At 55.0% G+C, this 19,263-nt stretch overlaps 1 protein-coding gene across 1 annotated transcript in view; it reads left to right on the top strand.

The window, feature by feature from the left end:
- The first annotated feature begins 5,572 nt into the window (after window positions 1-5,572).
- CHD8 (chromodomain helicase DNA binding protein 8) overlaps window positions 5,573-19,263 on the top strand; it is a 44,069-nt gene continuing 30,378 nt past the window's right edge. The window contains 12 exon segments of the mRNA XM_068998571.1: window positions 5,573-5,935; window positions 6,450-6,803; window positions 7,387-7,751; window positions 8,275-8,389; window positions 8,472-8,654; window positions 9,843-9,911; window positions 10,015-10,070; window positions 11,049-11,166; window positions 11,594-11,677; window positions 12,953-13,090; window positions 14,346-14,467; window positions 16,145-16,388. Of these exon segments, the coding sequence (XP_068854672.1) occupies window positions 5,573-5,935; window positions 6,450-6,803; window positions 7,387-7,751; window positions 8,275-8,389; window positions 8,472-8,654; window positions 9,843-9,911; window positions 10,015-10,070; window positions 11,049-11,166; window positions 11,594-11,677; window positions 12,953-13,090; window positions 14,346-14,467; window positions 16,145-16,388 (2,211 nt within the window).

Genomic DNA, 19,263 nt, shown 5'->3' with positions numbered 1-19,263 from the left:
GGGATGCGGGGGGGGGGGGGGGGTGGAATCTGAGGGGACTTGGGGATGGGGGTGGGATTGTGAGGGGGAAAGGGGGGATTTGGGGGGTACAGAGGGGGATTTGGGGGGGGTTGGGGGGTACAGAGGGGGGAACGAGGGGGAATGGGGGGGATATGGGGGAGGAACGAGGGGGGGTGGGGAGGATTTGAGGGTCTGGGGGGGGTTATGGGGGGCAACGTGAGGGGAGGTGGGGGCGTAAATAGGAGGGTGTGAGGGGGTTTGGGGGATTTGGAGGGGAAATGGGGGGATACGGAGAGGTTTCGGGGGGGTTTGGAGAGGTTTTGGGGGGACGTGGAGGGGGTTTGGGAGGATTTCGGGAAGTTTTGGGGAGATACGGGGAGGTTTTGGGGGGGTTTGGAGGGGTTTTGGGGGGATCTGGGGCACAAATAGGAGGGTTGGGGGGGGCTGGGGGGTTATGAGGGGTCTGAGGTGGGAATAGGGGGGGATTTGGGGGACAGCGGGAGGTTCGGGGGCTCTGGGGGGGGATTTGGGGGGAAATGAGGAGGTTTTGGGGGAAAATCAGGAGGTTTTGGGGGGAAATCAGGAGGTTTTGGGGGGAAATGAGGAGGTTTTGGGGGAAAATCAGGAGGTTTTGGGGGGAATCAGGAGCGTTTGGGGCGAAATCGGGAGATTTTGGGGGGAAATGAGGAGATTTTGGGGCGAAATCAGGAGGTTTTGGGGGAAATCAGGAGGTTTTGGGGGGAAATGAGATTTTGGGGCGAAATCAGGAGGTTTTGGGGGAAATCAGGAGGTTTTGGGGCGAAATCGGGAGGTTTTGGGGGGAATCAGGAGCGTTTGGGGCGAAATCGGGAGGTTTTGGGGGGAAATGAGGAGGTTTTGGGGGAAAATCAGGAGGTTTTGGGGGGAAATGAGGAGATTTTGGGGGGAAATCAGGAGGTTTTGGGGGAAATCAGGAGGTTTTGGGGGAAATCAGGAGATTTTGGGGGGAATCAGGAGGTTTTGGGGGAAATCAGGAGATTTTGGGGGAAATCAGGAGGTTTTGGGGGGAAATCAGGAGATTTTGGGGGGAAATCGGGAGGTTTTGGGGCGAAATCAGGACGTTTTGGGAAATCAGGAGGTTTTGGGGGGAAATCGGGAGGTTTTGGGGGGAAATGAGGAGATTTTTGGGGGGAAATGAGGAGGTTTTGGGGGAAAATCAGGAGGTTTTGGGGGAAATGAGGTTTTGGGGGAAAATGAGGTTTTGGGGAGAAATCGGGAGGTTTTGGGGGGAAATCAGGAGGTTTTGGGGGGAAATTGGGAGGTTTTGGGGGGAAAATCAGGACGTTTTGGGGTAAATCAGGAGGTTTTGGGGCGAAATCAGGAGGTTTTGGGGCGAAATCAGGAGATTTGGGGGCGAAATCAGGAGGTTTTGGGGGGAAATGAGGTTTTGGGGGGAAATGAGGAGGTTTTGGGGGTCACTGAGGAAGCCCCGCCCCCAATTCACGAAGCCCCGCCTCCTTCCAGGACCCAGCGCTCCCCATTGGCCCGAGGTCGGTGACGTCATCGCGGGCGGCGCCAATCAGAGGTGAGGCGCGGGGCCAAGATGGCGGCGGGGGCCTTGGGCTCCCCAAATTCCGCTCTTGGCTCCCCAAGTTTTGTCTTTTCCCGCCCAAATTCCGGGGCCCGTTCCCGAATTTCAGCGTTCCGGCGCCAAAATTTGGCTTCTGTTCCATCGAATTCCGTTTTTTTTGGCCCAAATTCCGGCGTTTTCGCCCCGAATTCGCGCTCTTCGCCCAAAATCTCATGGGTTTTCCGTGTTTTCGGCCCAAATTCCGGGCTTGGATCCCAAATTCCCGCGCTTCGGCCCTCAGAATCCCGCTTCTCATCCCAAATTTCAGCTTTTTGACCCCAAAACTCTACCCCAAACTCCAGATGTTGACCCGATTTCCTGCTTTTTTGCCCCAAAAATCCACACCTTGGACCCCAAATTCAGCGTTTTTCCACCCCAAATGCCAACTTTTGGCCCCAAGTTTTGATGGTTTTGCTCCGTTTTGGGCCTAATTTTGCTCCACGTTGAAGTGATTTTGAGGTGAAGTCACGATTTTTTGGTAAACTTTTAATTTATTTCAATCAAGTTTAATTTGTACGGCTTAGCTATAATTGGTTTTAATTAGTAATTATCAATTTCAATTCAATCTTTGAAAATTTTAATTAAATTTAGTTGGATGCCTTTTACTTCGCTCTCTAAGTCATTGCTTCAATTTAATCCCTTTTGAATTGAGGAGATTCGAGGTGGTTTTGGTAACTTTGTGAAAAATTCCCCAAAAACGCCGATTTGGGAGGTTTCCTGCCCTTTTTGGAGCGCTGAAATTCGATTTTTTTTGGGGGCGTTTCGCTCCCAAATTGGAGCCGAATTTCCTCTGAAATGGGAAATTCAGATTTTTTTCCCAACTTTTTTATCGCAAAAACGAAACATTTCGGGGGGATTCCGGTGCGTTTTGGGGTTAAAACCTGAATTTTGAGGGGATCGACCCAGAATTTGGAGCTGAGATTTCTTAAAAATGTGGAATTTGGAGTTTTTTCCTCTCGTTGGCAAAAAATGCCATAAATTTAAGGGGATTTGGGGTTGTTTTGGGACCAATTGCTGTCGTTTTGGAGCATTTTGGGGTTATTTTTATCCGTTCCGGGGCATTTAAGGGCCATTTTGGGGCTACTTTTATGACGTTTGGGGCATTTAGTGCAATTTTGGGGGCTCTTAGTGCCATTTTTAACAGTTTTGGGGCAATTTGGAGCTATTCTAGGCCCTTTCACTGCCGCTTTGGGACCGTATTTACCCATTTTGGGGTCTTTTTGTGCCGTTTTTATCCTCTTTGGGACCATTTTAACCCATTTCGGGACCATTTTGTCAATTTTTGGGATTTTAGTGCCATTTTTTGGGCTTTTTAGTGCCATTTTTAGCCGTTTAGGAGCGTTTAAATTCCATTTTGGTGCTTTCTAAGGTCACTTTGAGCCCCTTCCGATCCAAACCCCCATTTCTGAGGGACTTTTGGGCCATTTAGTGCAAATTCGGGATCTTTTAACATCACTTGCAGCCCTTTTGGTCCCAAACCCCGATTTCTCAGGGACTTTTACCCTCACCCTGCCCGATTTTGACCCCAAACCGCCTCATTTTGAGCCACTTTGCCGGATTTTGACTCAATTTCGGGGCTCGCACCAATTCCGGCCTCGATTTTGGCGACGCCGGCGCTCACTCCGCAGCCGGGGGGCGGGCGATGCGCGGTGAGACGAGGCCAATCCAGGCAAATCCCGGCAATTCCAAGCGCCCGCGGCGCTTTTTTTTTTTTTTTTTTTTTTTTTGGATCAAATCCGGCGGATTTGGGCTTTTTAATTTTTTTTTTTTTTTTTTTTTTTTTTTTCTTTTCCCCTCCCTCTGAGGGCGAAGGACCCCGCGGCCCTCCTCAGCGAGACAAGATGGCGGCGGCGGCGCGCCTGCCCTCGCCGCTCGCCTGCGCCGCGCGGCCCGGCAGCGCCGCGGCCACCCCTGACCAAAGGACCCCGCGCCCCCCCCCTCTCTCTGAGGGGAAAAAAGGGGGGGGGCGCTTCCGGGTGGGCGGGCGCAACGCACCTCGCTGGTTGCCCGCTCCAGCCAATCAGCGCGCGGCTCTCGCGGGGTCGGGCCAATGGGGAGCGCGGCGGAGGGGCGTGGCGGGGGGGGCGGGGCCGGCGCGCGCGCGCGGCGGTGCGGGGCGGGGGGGGGGGGGGGGGGGGGTTGCGTTGCGCCGCAGCCGCTGTGAGGGCGCCCCGGCGGCGGCGCGAGGGCGACGCGGCCTCGGCGCGCGCGCGCGGGGGGGGCCACGAGCGGCGCCTCCCCCCCGCGCCCCTCCCCCACACCCCCCCCTCTTCCCTCAGGGGAGACCCCCCCATCCCCCCCCCCCCCGCCCCCCTTTTCGGTCTCAAATTTCACCTAAAAAAAAAAAAAATTCCTGAGGGAACCCCCCGCCACCCCCCCCAAAAAAAAATATTCCGGTAAAATCGAGGGGGTTTCGCGCGTTCATTCTCCTCCCCACCCCCCTCCCCTTCCCTCACGGCGGGACAGGTAAGGCGGGAAAAAGGGGGGGGGGCCCTCAGGGGGCCGCGGGGTCGTGAGGGGCGGAGTGAGGGGAGGGGAGCGGAGGGGGGCGGAGAGCGGCCCTCACGGGGGTCCCGGGTACTTCCTTGTTGGGGTTCCTTCGGTTTCATACTGGGATCCCAGTTTTTCCGCGTTCGGCGTCGGGATTACCCCCACGCTGGGGTCTGAGTGATCCCGTATCGGGGTCCCAGTTTGTGCCGTGCCGGGGTCTCAGTTACCCCCATATCGGGGTCTCAGTGACTTCATTTGGGGTCCCAGTGACTTCATTTGGGGTCCCAGTCATTTCTTTACTGGGGCGCCGGCGATTCCGTGCTGGGGTCCCGTTGGTGCCTTACTGGGACCCCAGTTGCCCTTTTTTTGGGGTCCTAGTGGGCTCGCTTATCTCGTACTGGGGTTCCTGTACCCGGTCCCAGTTACCCCATACTGGGCTCCCAGTTAGCCTTTATTGGGGTCTCAGTTCCCCCTTACTGGGGTTCCCAGTTCCCTCCTTACTGGGACCCGCAGTTCTTCCCAGTTCCCCCAGTTTTGCGGTTTTTTCTTTCCGCCAATGGAGTTCGGGGCTTCCTTTTGGTGGGGGACCCCAAAATTTGGGGGGTGGCCATTTCGGGAAGGGTCAGTTTTGGGGTCTGGGGTCAGGTTTGGGGTCTGGGGGTCACTTCGGGGTCCCCCTCACCCTCCCTTTTTCTCTCCCCACAGCCTGGAGCTCCGGAGCACCCCCAGCCTGAGGAGAGACCTGCAAAAAACCCCCCCAGGACCCCCCAAATCCCCCCTAGGACACCCAAAAAACCCAGGGACCCCCCCAACCCCCCCCATTTTGGGGTTGGGGACCCCCCCAGCCCACCGGACCCCCTAAATTCTCCTTTTTTGGGGTGGGGACCCCCTGAGCCACTCCAGCCTCCCTTAACCCCCCCAGGGCTCCCCAAATTTCTCTCAGGACCCCCCAAATCCCCCTTTCTTAGCGTTGGGGACCTCCAGATCCCCCCCAAACCCGCAGATCTCCCCCTCAAAGTCCCCCCCAGACCCCCCAAATTCCCCTGCTTTGGGGTTGGGGCCCCCTAGCCCCCCCAGGACCCCTTAAACCCCCCCCAGCACCCACCAAATTCCCTTTTTCAGGGGTTGGGGACCCCCAAACCTCCCTCAGGACCCCCCGAGGTTCCCCTTTTTTAGGGTTGGGGCCCCCCAGACCCCCCCATTTTTGGGGTTTGGGGCCCCCTGCCCATCATGGCCGACCCCATCATGGACCTCTTTGACGACCCCAACCTGTTCGGGCTGGACCCCCTCCCCGAGGACCTGGTGACCCCCCCGAACCCCCCCCCCAGCGACCCCCTGGCCGAAGCTTTGGGGCTTTCGGGGGCTCTGGACCCTCCCCCAGCCCCGGAGCCCCCTCAGGACCCCCCCCAGAACGCCCCGAACCCCCCCCAGCCCCCCCCGGACCCCGAAGTGCTGAGTCAGGGCAACCCCTTCATGGGGGTCTCCGCCCCTCCTCCTCCCCCCCCCCAGGCCGCGGGGGGGCCCCCCAAAATCGTCATCCTCAAAGCCCCTCCCCCCGGCGGCCCCGCCCCGGCCGCGCCCAACGGGGGCAAAGTCACCTTGGCCAAAGTTTTGGGGGGGACCCCGCCCCAAATCCGGCCGGGGGTCCCGGTGGCGGGGGTGGGCGGTGGTCCCAAGGGGGGCGGGGCCTCGGGGGGCTCGGCCGCGCCCCCCGCCCGGGCCCTGCTGCAGTCGGGGCGCCCGGTGAAGCAGCTGGTGCTGCAGCCCCTCAAGGCCGGCGCGGGGGCCACCCCCGGGACCCCCCTGAAACCCGGCCTGAGCCTCGGCCCCGCGCAGGTGGGCGGGGAGGGGTCTGGGGGGGGGTCTGGGGGGGATTGGGGGGATCCTGAGAGGGGTTTGGGGCTGCTGAGGGGGTTTGGGGGGTGCTGGGGGGGGTCTGGGAGGGGTCCTGGGGGGGATTGGGGCGATTCTGAGAGGGGTTTGGGGCTGCTGAGGGGGTTTGGGGGGTCCTGGGGTGATTCTGAGAGGGGTTTGGGGTTGTTGAGTGGGTTTGGGGTGCCCTGGGGGGGTCTGGGAGGGGTCCTGGGGGGGATTGGGGGGATCCTGAGAGGGGTTTGGGGCTGCTGAGGGGGTTTGGGGGGTCCTGGGGGGGATTTGGCGCGCCCCGGGGGGCGTTGAAGGGCTTTTGTGGGTCTGGGGGGATTTGGGGCGCTCCGGGGGGTCCAGGTGGGGTTCAGGTGGGTCCAGGGGGGTGATTTGTGGGTTCCAGGTGGGGGTTGCAGCGTCCGGCTGAGGTTTGGGGTCCCGCGTCGGCGTCCGGCTGACCCCGCGCCGGCCGCTCCGTCCGCAGGGCGAGTCCAAGCGCATCACGCTGGTCCTGCAGCAGCCGGGGGCCGGCGCCGCGCCCGGCCAGCGCCACGTGGTCCTGGGCACGCTGCCCGGCAAGCTGCTGGTGCAGGGCGGCGGCGCCGCCGCGGCCGCGCCCGGCCCCGCCAAGGCCGCGCCCGGCGCTCCGGCCAAGGTGGTGACCATCCAGCTGCAGGTGCAGCCGCCGGCCGCGCCCGGCCAGCCCGGCCAGCCCCAGAAGATCCAGCTGATCCAGCAGCCCGGGGCGGGGCCCGTGGGCGTGGCCTCGGTGCCGCAGGTGGTGGGCGGCGCCGGACAGCGGCTGACCGTGCCGCTGAAGGTCGTGCTGCAGCCGCAGGTGAGCGCGGGCCGCCGCGGCGGTGGTGGTCACTCGGGCCGCCGCGGTGGCGGTCGCTCCGGTCGCGGCAGTCGGTCAGTGAGGGCGGTGGCGGTCACCCAACTTGGGGTTTAGCGGTCGCTCGGGGGTGGCGGTGGTGGTCAGTCAAGGTTGGATGTGGTGGTCACTCAAGGTCGGTCTTGATGGTTGCTCGTGGGGGATTGGTGGTCGTGTAATGTTGACCTTAATGGTCAGCCAACCGCAGCCTTGGTGGTCACTCAGCCGTGGTGGCCACCTAACCACGACCTTGGTGGTCACCCAGCTGCGATCTTGGCGGTCACCCAGCCGTGGTGGCCATGTAACCATGACCTTGGTGGTCGCCTAGCTGCGATCTTGGTGGTGACCCAGTCATGGTGGCCACCTAACCATGGCCTTGGTGGTCACCTAGCTGCGATCTTGATGGTCACCCAGCCGTGGTGGCCATTCAGCCATGACCTTGACGGTCACTGTGATGGCCATGCAATTCTGCCTCTGATGGCCACCCAACCGTGGTGGCCACCCACCCCTGCTCTGACTGGTCACTCACCCCCTTCCCTTTCCCCAGGCCGGCTCCTCGGCGGGCGGCTCCTCAGCCGGCCTCTCGGTGGTCAAGGTGCTGAGCGGCGCCGAGGTGGCCGCGCCGGCCGCGCGGGGGCCGTCGGACGAGAGCCGCAAGCTGGAGCACCAGAAGAAGCAGGAGAAGGCCAACCGCATCGTGGCCGAGGCCATCGCCCGCGCCCGCGCCCGCGGCGAGCAGAACATCCCCCGCGTCCTCAACGAGGACGAGCTGCCCAGCGTCCGGCCCGAGGACGAGGGCGAGCGCAAGCGGCGCCGCAAGGGCCCCGGCGAGCGCGGCACGGCCAAGGAGGAGCGGCCACGGCGCGGGAAGGGCCAGGGCGGCAGCAAGAGCAAAGGGCGCGGCAAGGCCAGGTGAGGGGGCGCGGTCAGCGGCGTGGGCTTGGCGGTCACTCGGCTTCGGCGTCCGTCGTGGTCAGGTGGGGTCTTGGTGGTCAGCATCGCTCGGTCGTGAGGGTCACCCAGCCTTGGTCTTGGTGGTCACGTAACCACGGTGGTCATCTAACCACGGCCTTGGTGGTCACCCAATCGCAGCAGTCACCTGACAGGAGTGGTCACCCGGTCTTGGCCTCGGTGGTCAGCCAACCACAGCGGTCACCTAAGCACAGTGGTCACTTGGCCTTGGTCTTGGTGGTCACCTAATCGTGGTCTTGGTGGTTGCTCAGCCTTGGTGGTCATTCATCATTAGCCTTGATGGTCACCCAACTGTGGTCGCGGTGGTCACCAAACCATGGCCTAGGGGGTCACTAAACCTTGTCCCTAACGGTCATCCGGGCTCTTTTTTATGGCTGTGGTGGCCCCCTGACCACGGTGGCCACGCAGCCCTGACTCTGGCGGTCACCAGTCCCCGGCGGTCACTCCGGTCACTCTCCCGCAGCACCATCACGCCGGTGGTGGGCAAGAAGCGCAAGCGCAACGCGTCCTCCGACAACTCCGACTCTGAGGTGCTGCCGGCGCCGTCCCCGCGCCACGACGACGACAGCAGCGTCCAGGTGTCCACCCGGGGGCGGGAGTGGTCACCCAGGGGCGGGAGTGGTCACCCGGGCGTGGCTGACCCGCGCTTGTCCCCCGCAGAAGCGCCGCTCGAACCGGCAGGTGAAGCGCAAGAAGTACACGGAGGACCTGGACATCAAGATCACGGACGACGAGGAGGACGAGGAGCTGGACGTGACGGGGCCGGCGCGGCCGGAGCAGCCCCCGGCGCCGCCGCCGCCCGAGCACGACGGCGACGCGCTGCCCTCCATGCAGTTCTTCGTGGTGGGTGCCCTTCCTCCTCACCCTCGTCGTGTCCATCTTCGTCATCTTCGTTTTCATTTCTGTCGTCTTCACCATCTTCGTCTTTATCGACTCTGTCTTCATCATCTTCGTTGTCTTTGTCTTCATCATCTCCATGTTCGGGCTCTTCGTGTTTTTCATTTCTGTCTACTTCGCTTTTTGCCAAGCTCATCATCTTCGGCTTCATCATCTTTATCATCTCCGTCATCTTTTCCCGGCGCCGTCGTGTTCATCGTCTTCATCCCTGTCATCTCCATCACTTCCATCTTTATCATTTCCACGTTCATCATTTTCATCTTCGTTATTTTCATCTTCGTCATCTCCATCTTCATTGCGTCCATCATCTTCATCATCTCTGTTTTCAGCATCTCTATCTTCATCTCCATCTTTATCATGTCCATTTCTATGATCTCCACCTTCATCATCTCTATATTCGTCATTTTCATCTTCGTTGTCTCCTTGTTCCTTATTTCCATTTCCATCGTCTCCATCTTCATCATCTCCATCTCAATCATCTCCATCTTCGTCATCTCCGTCTTCATCATTTCCATCTTCATCATCTCCACCTTCATCATTTCCATTTTTATCATCTCCATCATCTCCATTTCTCTCATCTCCATCTTCATCATTTCCATCTTCACCACCTCTATCTTCATCGCCTTCTCCCAACTCCCATCATTGCCTTCATCACCTTCCTCACCTCTTCATCCCCAGCGTCTTCCTCATCATCGTCTTCATCCCGTCCTCCATCCCCATCATCTTCCTGGTCTCCTCCATCCTCTGCCCCTTCATGGTGTTCTCCATCCTTATCATCTTCACGGTGTCCATCTTCCTTATCTTCATCACCTTCCTCACCTTCTCCACCCGCATCATCTTCATCACCGCCTTCCTCACCACTGTCACCTTCTCCATCATCTTCATCACCTTCTCCATTTCTGTGACCTTCATCCCCATCCCCACCTCACTCACGTTCCTCACCTTCTCCGCGTCCATCATCTTCCTCACCTTCTCCATCCCTGTTGTCTCCATCATCTTCCTCACCTTCTCCGTCCCCGTGATCTCCATCACCTTCCTCACCTTCTCCATCCCCGTGATCTCCATCATCTTCCTCACCTTCTCCATCCCCGTGATCTCCATCACCTTCCTCACCTTCCTCCTCCTCGTCCCCAGGAGAACCCGAGCGAGGAAGACGCCGCCATCGTGGACAAGGTCCTGTCCATGCGCGTGGTCAAGAAGGAGGTGAGGCCGGCGGCCACTGCGGCGGTCACCGGGGTGGCCCGAGGTGACCCCCAGGGCCTCCTCCTGACCTTCCTCCCGCCCTCCTCCTCCTCCTCCTCCTCAGCTGCCGTCGGGACAATTGGTGGAGTCCGAGGAGTTCTTCGTCAAGTACAAAAATTAGTAGGTGGCCGTGGGAGGTCCTGGGAGGTCCACGGGGTGGGGAGAGGTCACTCGTGGTCACTCGTGGTCACTCGTGGTCATTCCTGGTCGTTTAAGGTCGTTCGTGGTCATTTCGGGGTCATTTAAGGTCGTTTTGGGGTTGGTTTTGGGGGTTTTGGGAGGTGGTGTGGAGTCCAGGAGGTGCCTCACCCCAGGTGACCTCACCTGGCCACACCTGGGGTCATCCGTGGTCATTTGGGGTCATCCCTGGTCATTGGGGGTCATCCCTGGTCATTTTGGGTCATCCCTGGTCATTTTGGGGGTCGTTTTTGGTCATTTTGGGCTTTTTTTGGATCATTTTGGGTCATTCTGGGTCATTTTGGGGTCATTTTTGAGCATTTTTGGGGTCGTTTTTGAGCAGTTTTTGGGGTAGTTTTTGAGCATTTTCGGGCTCGTTTTTGAGTGGTTTTGGGGTCGTTTTTTAGCATTTTTGGGGTCATTTTTGAGCGTTTTTGGGGTCGCTTTTGAGCATTTTTGGGGTCGTTTTTGAGCATTTTTGGGCTCTTTTTAGCATTTTCGGGGTCATTTTTTAGTATTTTTGGGGTCATTTTTGAGCATTTTTGGGGTCATTTTTGAGCGTTTTTGGGGTCGTTTTTTAGCATTTTTGGGTTATAAGCATTTTTGGGCTCATTTTTGAGTGGTTTTAGGGTCATTTTTGAGCATTTTTGGGGTCGTTTTTTGAGTATTTTTGGGCTCTTTTTTGAGCATTTTCGGGGTCGTTTTTTACCATTTTTGGGCTCATTTTTGAGCGGTTTTGGGGTCATTTTTTGAGCGTTTTTGGGGTCGTTTTTTGAGCGTTTTTGGGGCCGTTTTTTACGATTTTTGGGGTCGTTTTTGAGCATTTTTGGGGCCGTTTTTGAGCGTTTTCGGGGTCCGGGGCTCCCCGGGGTGGGCGGGGCCCTCACCTGCGCCCAGGTGTGACCCCGGCCCCGCCCCCAGCTCGTACCTGCACTGCGAGTGGGCGACGATCGCGCAGCTGGAGAAGGACAAGAGGATCCACCAGAAGCTCAAGCGCTTCAAGACCAAGATGAACCAAATGCGCCACTTCTTCCACGAGGTTCGGGGCGATTTCCGGGGTTTTTGGGAAAATTCGGGGCGTTCTGAGGGGGAAAATGGGGTTTTGGGGGGAAAAAAAAAAACGGGTTTTTTGGGAGGGGGAATTCGGGGTTTTGGGGGAAAAAGTGGGGGTGGGGGGATGATGAGGGTTTTGGGGGAAAGTGGGAATTTTTGGGGGAAAAAATGGGGATTTTGGGGGGAAAAAGCAAGGGTTTGGGAGGGAGAAATGGGGAAGTGGGAAAATGAGGAATTGAGAAAAAAAACACTTTGTTTTTTGGAAAATATGAAATGGGTCAAAGTCTGGGGGTTTTGGGAAAAAACTGAAATTTGCGGAGGAAAAATGGGTATTTTGGGGGAAAAAACAGGGATCTGGGGTAAAAATGAATTTTGGGGAGAAAACCTGGGATTTTTGGGGTTTTTTTCCCCAGGATGAAGAGCCCTTCAACCCCGACTACGTGGAGGTCGATCGGATCCTGGACGAGTCCCACAGCGTGGACAAGGACAACGGCGAGGTCGGGGGGCCCCAAAATTGGGAATTTTTGTGGGTTTAGAGGTGCTAGAACCCCAAAATGGGGATTTTTTGTGGATTTAGGGGTGGAAGAACCCCAAATTGGGGATTTTTTGTGGGTTTAGAGGTGTTAGAATCCCAAAATTGAGATTTTTCATGGATTCAGGGGTGGAAGAACCCCAAAACTGGGGATTTTTAGTGGGTTTAGGGGTGGAAGAACCCCAAAATGGGGATTTTTAAGGGATTTAGGGGTGGAAGAACCCGAAAATGGGGATTTTTAGTGGATTTAGGGGTGGAAGAACCCCAAAATTGGGAATTTTTGTGGGTTTAGAGGTGTCAGAACCCCAAAATGGAGATTTTTCCTGGATTTAGGGGTGAAAGAACCCCAGAACTGGGAATTTTTAGTGGGTTTAGGGGTGGAAGAACCCAAAATTGAGAATTTTTGTGGGTTTAGGGGTGTCAGAACCCCAAAATGGGGATTTTTTTTGGATTTAGAGGTGGAAAAAACGCAAAATTGGGAATTTTTGTGGGTTCAGAGGTGTCAGAACCCCAAAATAGGGATTTTTAGTGGATTTAGGGGTGGGAGAACCCCAAAATGGGGATTTTTGATGGGCTCGGCACTGGTGGAACCCAAAGCCGAGGTTTTTTTCCATGGATTTCGTGGTGGTAGAACCCCAAAATTTCGGTTTTTTAGGGTTCGGTGGTGGCAGAACCCCAAAATTGAGGTTCTAGGGCGCGGTCAATGCCCCCAAATTTTGGTCCCCCAAGGTCAGGGTGTGGTCAGCACCCCCAGACCACGGTCCCAGGTGACCAAAGGACGGTCAGCACCCCAAACTGTGGTGCCAGGTGACCAGAGCAGGGTCACCACCCCAAACCACGGTCCCAGGTGACCAGAGCAGGGTCACCACCCCAGCCCACGGTCCCAGGTGACCAAAGCAGGGTCACCACCCCAAACCATGGTCCCAGGTGACCAAAGCAGGGTCAGCACCCCCAGACCACGGTCCCAGGTGACCAGAGCAGGGTCACCACCCCAGCCCGCGGTCCCAGGTGACCAGAGCAGGGTCACCACCCCAAACCACGGTCCCAGGTGACCAAAGCAGGGTCACCACCCCAAACCATGGTCCCAGGTGACCAGAGCAGGGTCAGCACCCCAGACCACGGTCCCAGGTGACCAGAGCAGGGTCAGCACCCCAGACCACGGTCCCAGGTGACCAGAGCAGGGTCACCACCCCCAGCCCGCGGTCCCGGCTGACCGGTGCCGTGGTCACTCTGCCCGCAGCCCGTGGTTTACTACCTGGTCAAGTGGTGCTCGCTGCCCTACGAGGACAGCACCTGGGAGCTGCAGGAGGACGTGGACGAGGCCAAAATCGCCGAGTTCCGGCGCATCCAGGCCCGGCACCCCGAGCTGAAGCGCCAGGTGAGCCCCGGCCGCGCCCGCGGTCATCCCCGCGCCCTCCGGGGTCACTCGGGGTCACTTCTGAACGTTTCCGGTCGGTTTTTAACGTTTTTGGTTGGTTTTTAAACGTTTCTGGTCGGTTCTTAACGTTTTTGGTCGTTTTGGGGTGATTTGGGGTCGTTTTGGGGTCAGTTTCGGGCTGGGTTTGTGGTCACTCTTGGTCATTTTGAGGTAATTTTTGATCTTTTTGGGGTGATTTTTTTCCCGTTTTTGATGTCATTCCTGGTCAATTTTGGGGCTATTTCTGGATGTTTTGGGCTCATTTTGGGTTCATTTTGGGGTCATTTTTGTTCTTTTTGGGGTAATTTTTTTCCCATTTTTGATACCATTCCTGGTTAATTTTGGGGCCATTTCTGGACGTTTTGGGGTCAGTTTCTGGTCATTTTGGGCTCATTCCTGGTTCATTTTGGGGTCATTTTTGATGTTTTTAGAGTAGTTTTTTCCCATTTTTGATACCATTCCTGGTCAATTTTGGGTCATTTCTGGACCTTTTGGGGTCAGGTTCTGGTCATTTTGGGCTCATTCCTGGTCATTTTGGGGTCATTTTTGATCTTTTTGGGGTCATTTTCCCCCATTTTTTGACATCATTCCTGGTCAATTTTGGGGCCGTTTCTGGACGTTTTGGGCTTGTTCCTGGTTTGTTTTGGGGTTATTTTTGATGTTTCTGGAGTAATTTTTTCCCATTTTTGATGTCATTGCTCGTCAATTTTGGGGCCATTTCTGGATGTTTTGGGGTCAGTTTTGGGGTCAGTTTCTGGTCATTGTGGGCTCATTTCTGGTCATTTTGGGGTCATTTTTGATCTTTTTGGGGTCATTTTTCCCATTTTTTATTGTCTTTCCTGGTCAATTTTGGGACCATTTCTGGACGTTTTGGGGTCAGTTTTGGGGCCAGTTTCTGGTCATTTTGGGCTCATTTTGGGCTCATTCCTGGTTATTTTGGGGTCATTTTTTCTCATTTTTGACATCAATCTTGGTCAATTTTGGGACCATTTCTGGACGTTTTGGGGTCAGTTTTTGGTCATTCCGGGCTCATTCCGGGCTCATTCCTGGTCATTTTGGGCTCGTTTTTGATCCTTTTGGGCTCATTTTTTGGACCTCTCGGGCTCTTCTGTTAACATTTTGGGCTCGTTTGTTGGCGTTTCTGGGGTCGCCGCCGGTCAGGCCTCCCTGACCGCTGTCCCTTCCCCGTCCCCCCTGTCCCCCCGTCCCCGCCCAGCCACGCCCCCAGGCCGGGGCCTGGAAGAAGCTGGAGGCGTCGCACGAGTACAAGAACCACAACCAGCTGCGGGAGTACCAACTGGAAGGGGTCAACTGGCTGCTCTTCAACTGGTACAACAGGTGAGGCCTCCTGGTCAGCCCGGTCAGCGCGTCCTGGTGGCCAGCTCCGCCCCTGGGGTCACTTCGGCCTCGTGGCCGTAGCGTTGCGCTGTTGGTGTTGTCCTCGTGGTCATCTTCTCTTCGTGGTTGCCTTGTTCTCGTTGTGGTCGCTCTGTCGTCGCGGTCAGTTTGTCCTCGTGGTCACCTTGTTCTTCTGTTTGCTTTGGGCTCGTGGTCATCTCGTGCTGATGGTCACCTTCTTCTGGTCACCTTGTTCTACTTGTGGTCACTCTGTCTTGCTCTGTTTGTCCTCTTTGGGGTCATGTTCTTCTGGTCACCTCGTTTTCCTTGGGGTCACCTTCTTCTGGTCGCTTTCTCCTCCTTGTGGTCGCTTTCTGCTGGTCACCTTGTTGTTCTTGTGGTCATTTTCTCCTCCTTGTGGTCACTTTTTCTTGGTCACTCTCTCTTTCCTGTGGTTACGTTTTCTTGGTCACCTTGTCCTTGTGGTCATCTTCTCTTCCTTGTGGTCACCTTCTCCTCCTTGTGGTCACTTTCTCCTGGTCACTTTGTCCTCCTTGTGGTCGCGTTTTCTTGGTCACCTTGTCTTTGTGGTCACTTTCTCCTCGTTGTGGTCACCTTTTTCTGGTCACCTTCTCCTCCTTGTGGCCACTTTCTCTTCCTTGTGGTCACTTTTTCCTGGTCACTTTCTCCTCCTCGTGGTCCCTTTCTCCTCCTTGTGGTCACCTCTTCCTGGTCGCCTTCTCCTCCTCGTGGTCACTTTCACTTCCTTGTGGTCACTTTCTCTTCCTTGTGGTCATTTTCTCCTCCTTGTGGTCACCTTTTCTCGGTCACCTTCTCCTCCTTGTGGTCACCTTTTCCTGGTCACCTTCTCCTCTTTGTGGTCACTTTCTCCTCCTTGTGGTCACCTTTTCCTGGTCACCTTCTCCTCCTTGTGGTCACCTTCTCCTCCTTGTGGTCACCTTTTCTTGATCACCTTCTCCTCCTTGTGGTCACTTTCTCTTCCTTGTGGCCACTTTCTCCTCCTTGTGGTCACTTTCTCCTCCTTGTGGTCACCTTTTCCTGGTCACCTTCTCCTCCTTGTGGTCACTTTCTCCTCCTTGTGGTCACCTTCTCCTCCTTGTGGTCACCTTTTCTTGATCACCTTCTCCTCCTTGTGGTCACTTTCTCTTCCTTGTGGCCACTTTCTCCTCCTTGTGGTCACTTTCTCCTCCTTGGGGTCACTTTTTCTTGGTCACCTTCTCCTCCTTGTGGTCACTTTCTCGTCCTCGTGGTCACTTTCTCCTCCTTGTGGTCACCTTTTCTTGATCACCTTCTCCTCCTTGTGGTCACTTTCTCTTCCTTGTGGCCACTTTCTCCTCCTTGTGGTCACCTTTTCCTGGTCACTTTCTCATCCTCGTGGTCACTTTTTTGCGGGTCGCTCCTCCTGCTGCTCCTGTTCTCTTCCTGGTCCACGTCTGCTCCTCCTATTCCCCTTGTCCCGTCCCTGTCCAGGCTTCTCACCTGTCCCAGGTGTGTCCCAGGTGTGTCCCTCCCCTGTCCCTCGGGCAGAGCTGCATCCTGCAGGACGAGACGGGTCAGGGCAGGGCTGTCCCTTGTCCCCCCCCGTCACTGCTGTCCCTCACCTGTCCCAGGTGCGTCCCTCACCTGTCCCTCACCTGTCGCTCACCTGTCCCTCAGGCAGAACTGCATCCTGGCCGACGAGATGGGGCTGGGCAAGACCATCCAGTCGATCGCCTTCCTGCAGGAGGTGCACGGCGCCGGCGTCCGGGGGCCCTTCCTGGTCATCGCGCCGCTGTCCACCATCACCAACTGGGAGCGCGAGTTCGGCACCTGGACCGGCCTCAACACCATCGTCTACCACGGCAGCCTGGCGTCGCGGCAGATGATCCAGCAGTACGAGATGTACTGCAAGGACACCAAGGTGAGCTCGGTTACCTGCGTGGCACACCTGGGCACACCTGTATGGTATCACTGACACACCTGGGCACACCTGTATGGTATCACTGACACACCTGTGACACACCTGGCACACCTGTATGGTATCACTGACACACCTGGGCACACCTGTATGGCATCACTGACACACCTGGGCACACCTGGGCACACCTGTATGGTATCAGTGACACACCTGGGCACACCTGTGACACACCTGGGCACACCTGGGCATACCTGGGCATACCTGCATGGTATCACTGACACACCTGGGCACACCTGGGCACACCTGGGCATACCTGTACGGTATCACTGACACACCTGGGCACACCTGGGCACACCTGGGCATACCTGCATGGTATCACTGACACACCTGGGCACACCTGGGCACACCTGGGTCACACCTCATTCATTCCCAGCAGTCTTTTCCCAGTTGTTTCCCAAGTTTTGGGGGCTTCCTGCGCCTTTTTCCCCGCGCGTTCCCCGACTTTGGGGACTTCTCCGAGCTCCGAGGGTTTTTGTTTTCTCCGCTTTCTCCTGGCACTCAAGGACGTTTTTTCCCGCTTGCTCCCGAATTTGAGGAGTCTCTTCCTAAAATTTGAGGGATTTTTCCTGGTTTTTTTCTGAAATTTGAAGAACTTCTGTCAAGTTTAGAGGATTTTTTTTTTCTGTTTTCTCTTGAAATCCAAGGAATCTTTTCCACATTTTCTCAAAGATGCGAGGAACCTTTTTCACGCTTTTTAGAAATTTTTTTTTTCTCATTTTTCCCGAATTTTGAGGAGCCTTTTTGCAAGTTTTGAGGTGTTTTTTTCCCTGTTTTGTCCTGAAATTTTAGGAGCTTTTCTCTAAAATTTGATGGATTTTTTTTCTTTTTTTTTCCTAAATTTTGAGGGCGTTTTTCCCACTTCCTCCCAAACCTTGAGGAATTTTGTCCCAATTTCCATCCCCACATTTTCTCCGCTTTCTCCCAAATTTTGAGGGATTTTTATCTCCGTTTTGTGCTGAAATTTTAGCACCTTTCCCCTAAAATTTGAGGGTGTTTTCCCTCTCGTTTTCCCTAAAACCTGAGCGCTTTTTATCCCCGTTTCCTCTCAACCTTTGAGGAGTTTTTTCCCGCATTTTGCCGAATTTTCCACCCCTTTTTTTTTTCCCAAAACCCGAGGAATTCCCTTTAGGATTTCAAGGCCCTTCCCAAAACTCCAGCAACGCTCTCCGAACTCCCACCGGGGATTCTTCCCCCCCCTTGGTTTTCACCCAAACTTTGAGGAGTTTTCTGCTGATTTCCATCTCCGCTTTTTTTCTGCTTTCTCCCAAATTTTGAGGGATTTTTTTCTCAGTCTTGTGCTGAAATTTTAGCACCTTTCCCTTAAAATTTGAGAGTGTTTTCCCTCTCGTTTTCCTTAAAATCTGAGCGCTTTTTATCCCCGATTTTTGTCAATTTTGGAGGAGCTTTTTCCCAGCTTTCTCCCGCATTTCAATGAATTTTCCATCCCTTTTTTTTTTTCCCAAAACCCGAGGAATTCCCTTTAGAATTTCAAGGCCCTTCCCAAATCTCCAGCAGCGCTCTCCGAACTCCCACCGGGATTTTTTTCCCCCCCTTGGTTTCCACCCAAACTTTGAGGAGTTTTCTGCTGATTTCCATCCCCGCTTTTTTTCTGCTTTCTCCCAAATTTTGAGGGATTTTTTTCTCCGTTTTGTGCTGAAATTTTAGCACCTTTCCCTTAAAATTTGAGAGTGTTTTCCCTCTCGTTTTCCCTAAAATCTGAGCGCTTTTTATCCCCGATTTTTGTCAATTTTGGAGGAGCTTTTTCCCACCTTCCTCCCGCGTTTCGATGAATTTTTCACCCCTTTTTTTTTTTTTCCCAAAACCCAAGGAATTCCCTTTAGAATTTCAAGGCCCTTCCCAAATCTCCAGCAGCGCTCTCCGAACTCCCACCGGGATTTTTTTCCCCCCCTTGGTTTTCACCCAAACTTTGAGGAGTTTTCTGCTGATTTCCATGCCCGCTTTTTTTCTGCTTTCTCCCAAATTTTGAGGGATTTTTTTCTCCGTTTTTGCAGTGATTTTAGCATCTTTTCCCTAAAATTTGAGAGTGTTTTCCCTCTCGTTTTCCTTAAAATCTGAGCGCTTTTTATCCCCGATTTTTGTCAATTTTGGAGGAGCTTTTTCCCAGCTTTCTCCCGCATTTCAATGAATTTTCCATCCCTTTTTTTTTTTTCCCAAAACCCGAGGAATTCCCTTTAGAACTTCAAGGCCCTTCCCAAATCTCCAGCAGCGCTCTCCGAACTCCCACCGGGATTTTTTTCCCCCCCTTGGTTTCCACCCAAACTTTGAGGAGTTTTCTGCTGATTTCCATCCCCGCTTTTTTTTCTGCTTTCTCCCAAATTTTGAGGGATTTTTTTCTCCGTTTTTGCAGTGATTTTAGCATCTTTTCCCTAAAATTTGAGAGTGTTTTCCCTCTCGTTTTCCTTAAAATCTGAGCGCTTTTTATCCCCGATTTTTGTCAATTTTGGAGGAGCTTTTTCCCACCTTCCTCCCGCGTTTTGATGAATTTTTCACCCTTTTTTTTTTTTTTCCCAAAACCCGAGGAATTCCCTTTAGAACTTCAAGGCCCTTCCCAAAACTCCAGCAACGCTCTCCGAACTCCCACCGGGATTTTTTTCCCCCCCTTGGTTTCCACCCAAACTTTGAGGAGTTTTCTGCTGATTTCCATGCCCGCTTTTTTTCTGCTTTCTCCCAAATTTTGAGGGATTTTTTCCTCCGTTTTTGCTGTGATTTTAGCATCTTTCCCCTAAAATTTGAGAGTGTTTTGTCTCTCGTTTTCCCTAAAATCTTGAGAGATTTTTATCCCTGATTTTTGTCAATT

This window comes from Aphelocoma coerulescens, unplaced genomic scaffold, assembly GCF_041296385.1.
Source record: "Aphelocoma coerulescens isolate FSJ_1873_10779 unplaced genomic scaffold, UR_Acoe_1.0 HiC_scaffold_138, whole genome shotgun sequence".
Taxonomy (NCBI): Eukaryota; Metazoa; Chordata; class Aves; order Passeriformes; family Corvidae; genus Aphelocoma; species Aphelocoma coerulescens.
This window is presented reverse-complemented; position numbering and strand designations above follow the sequence as displayed.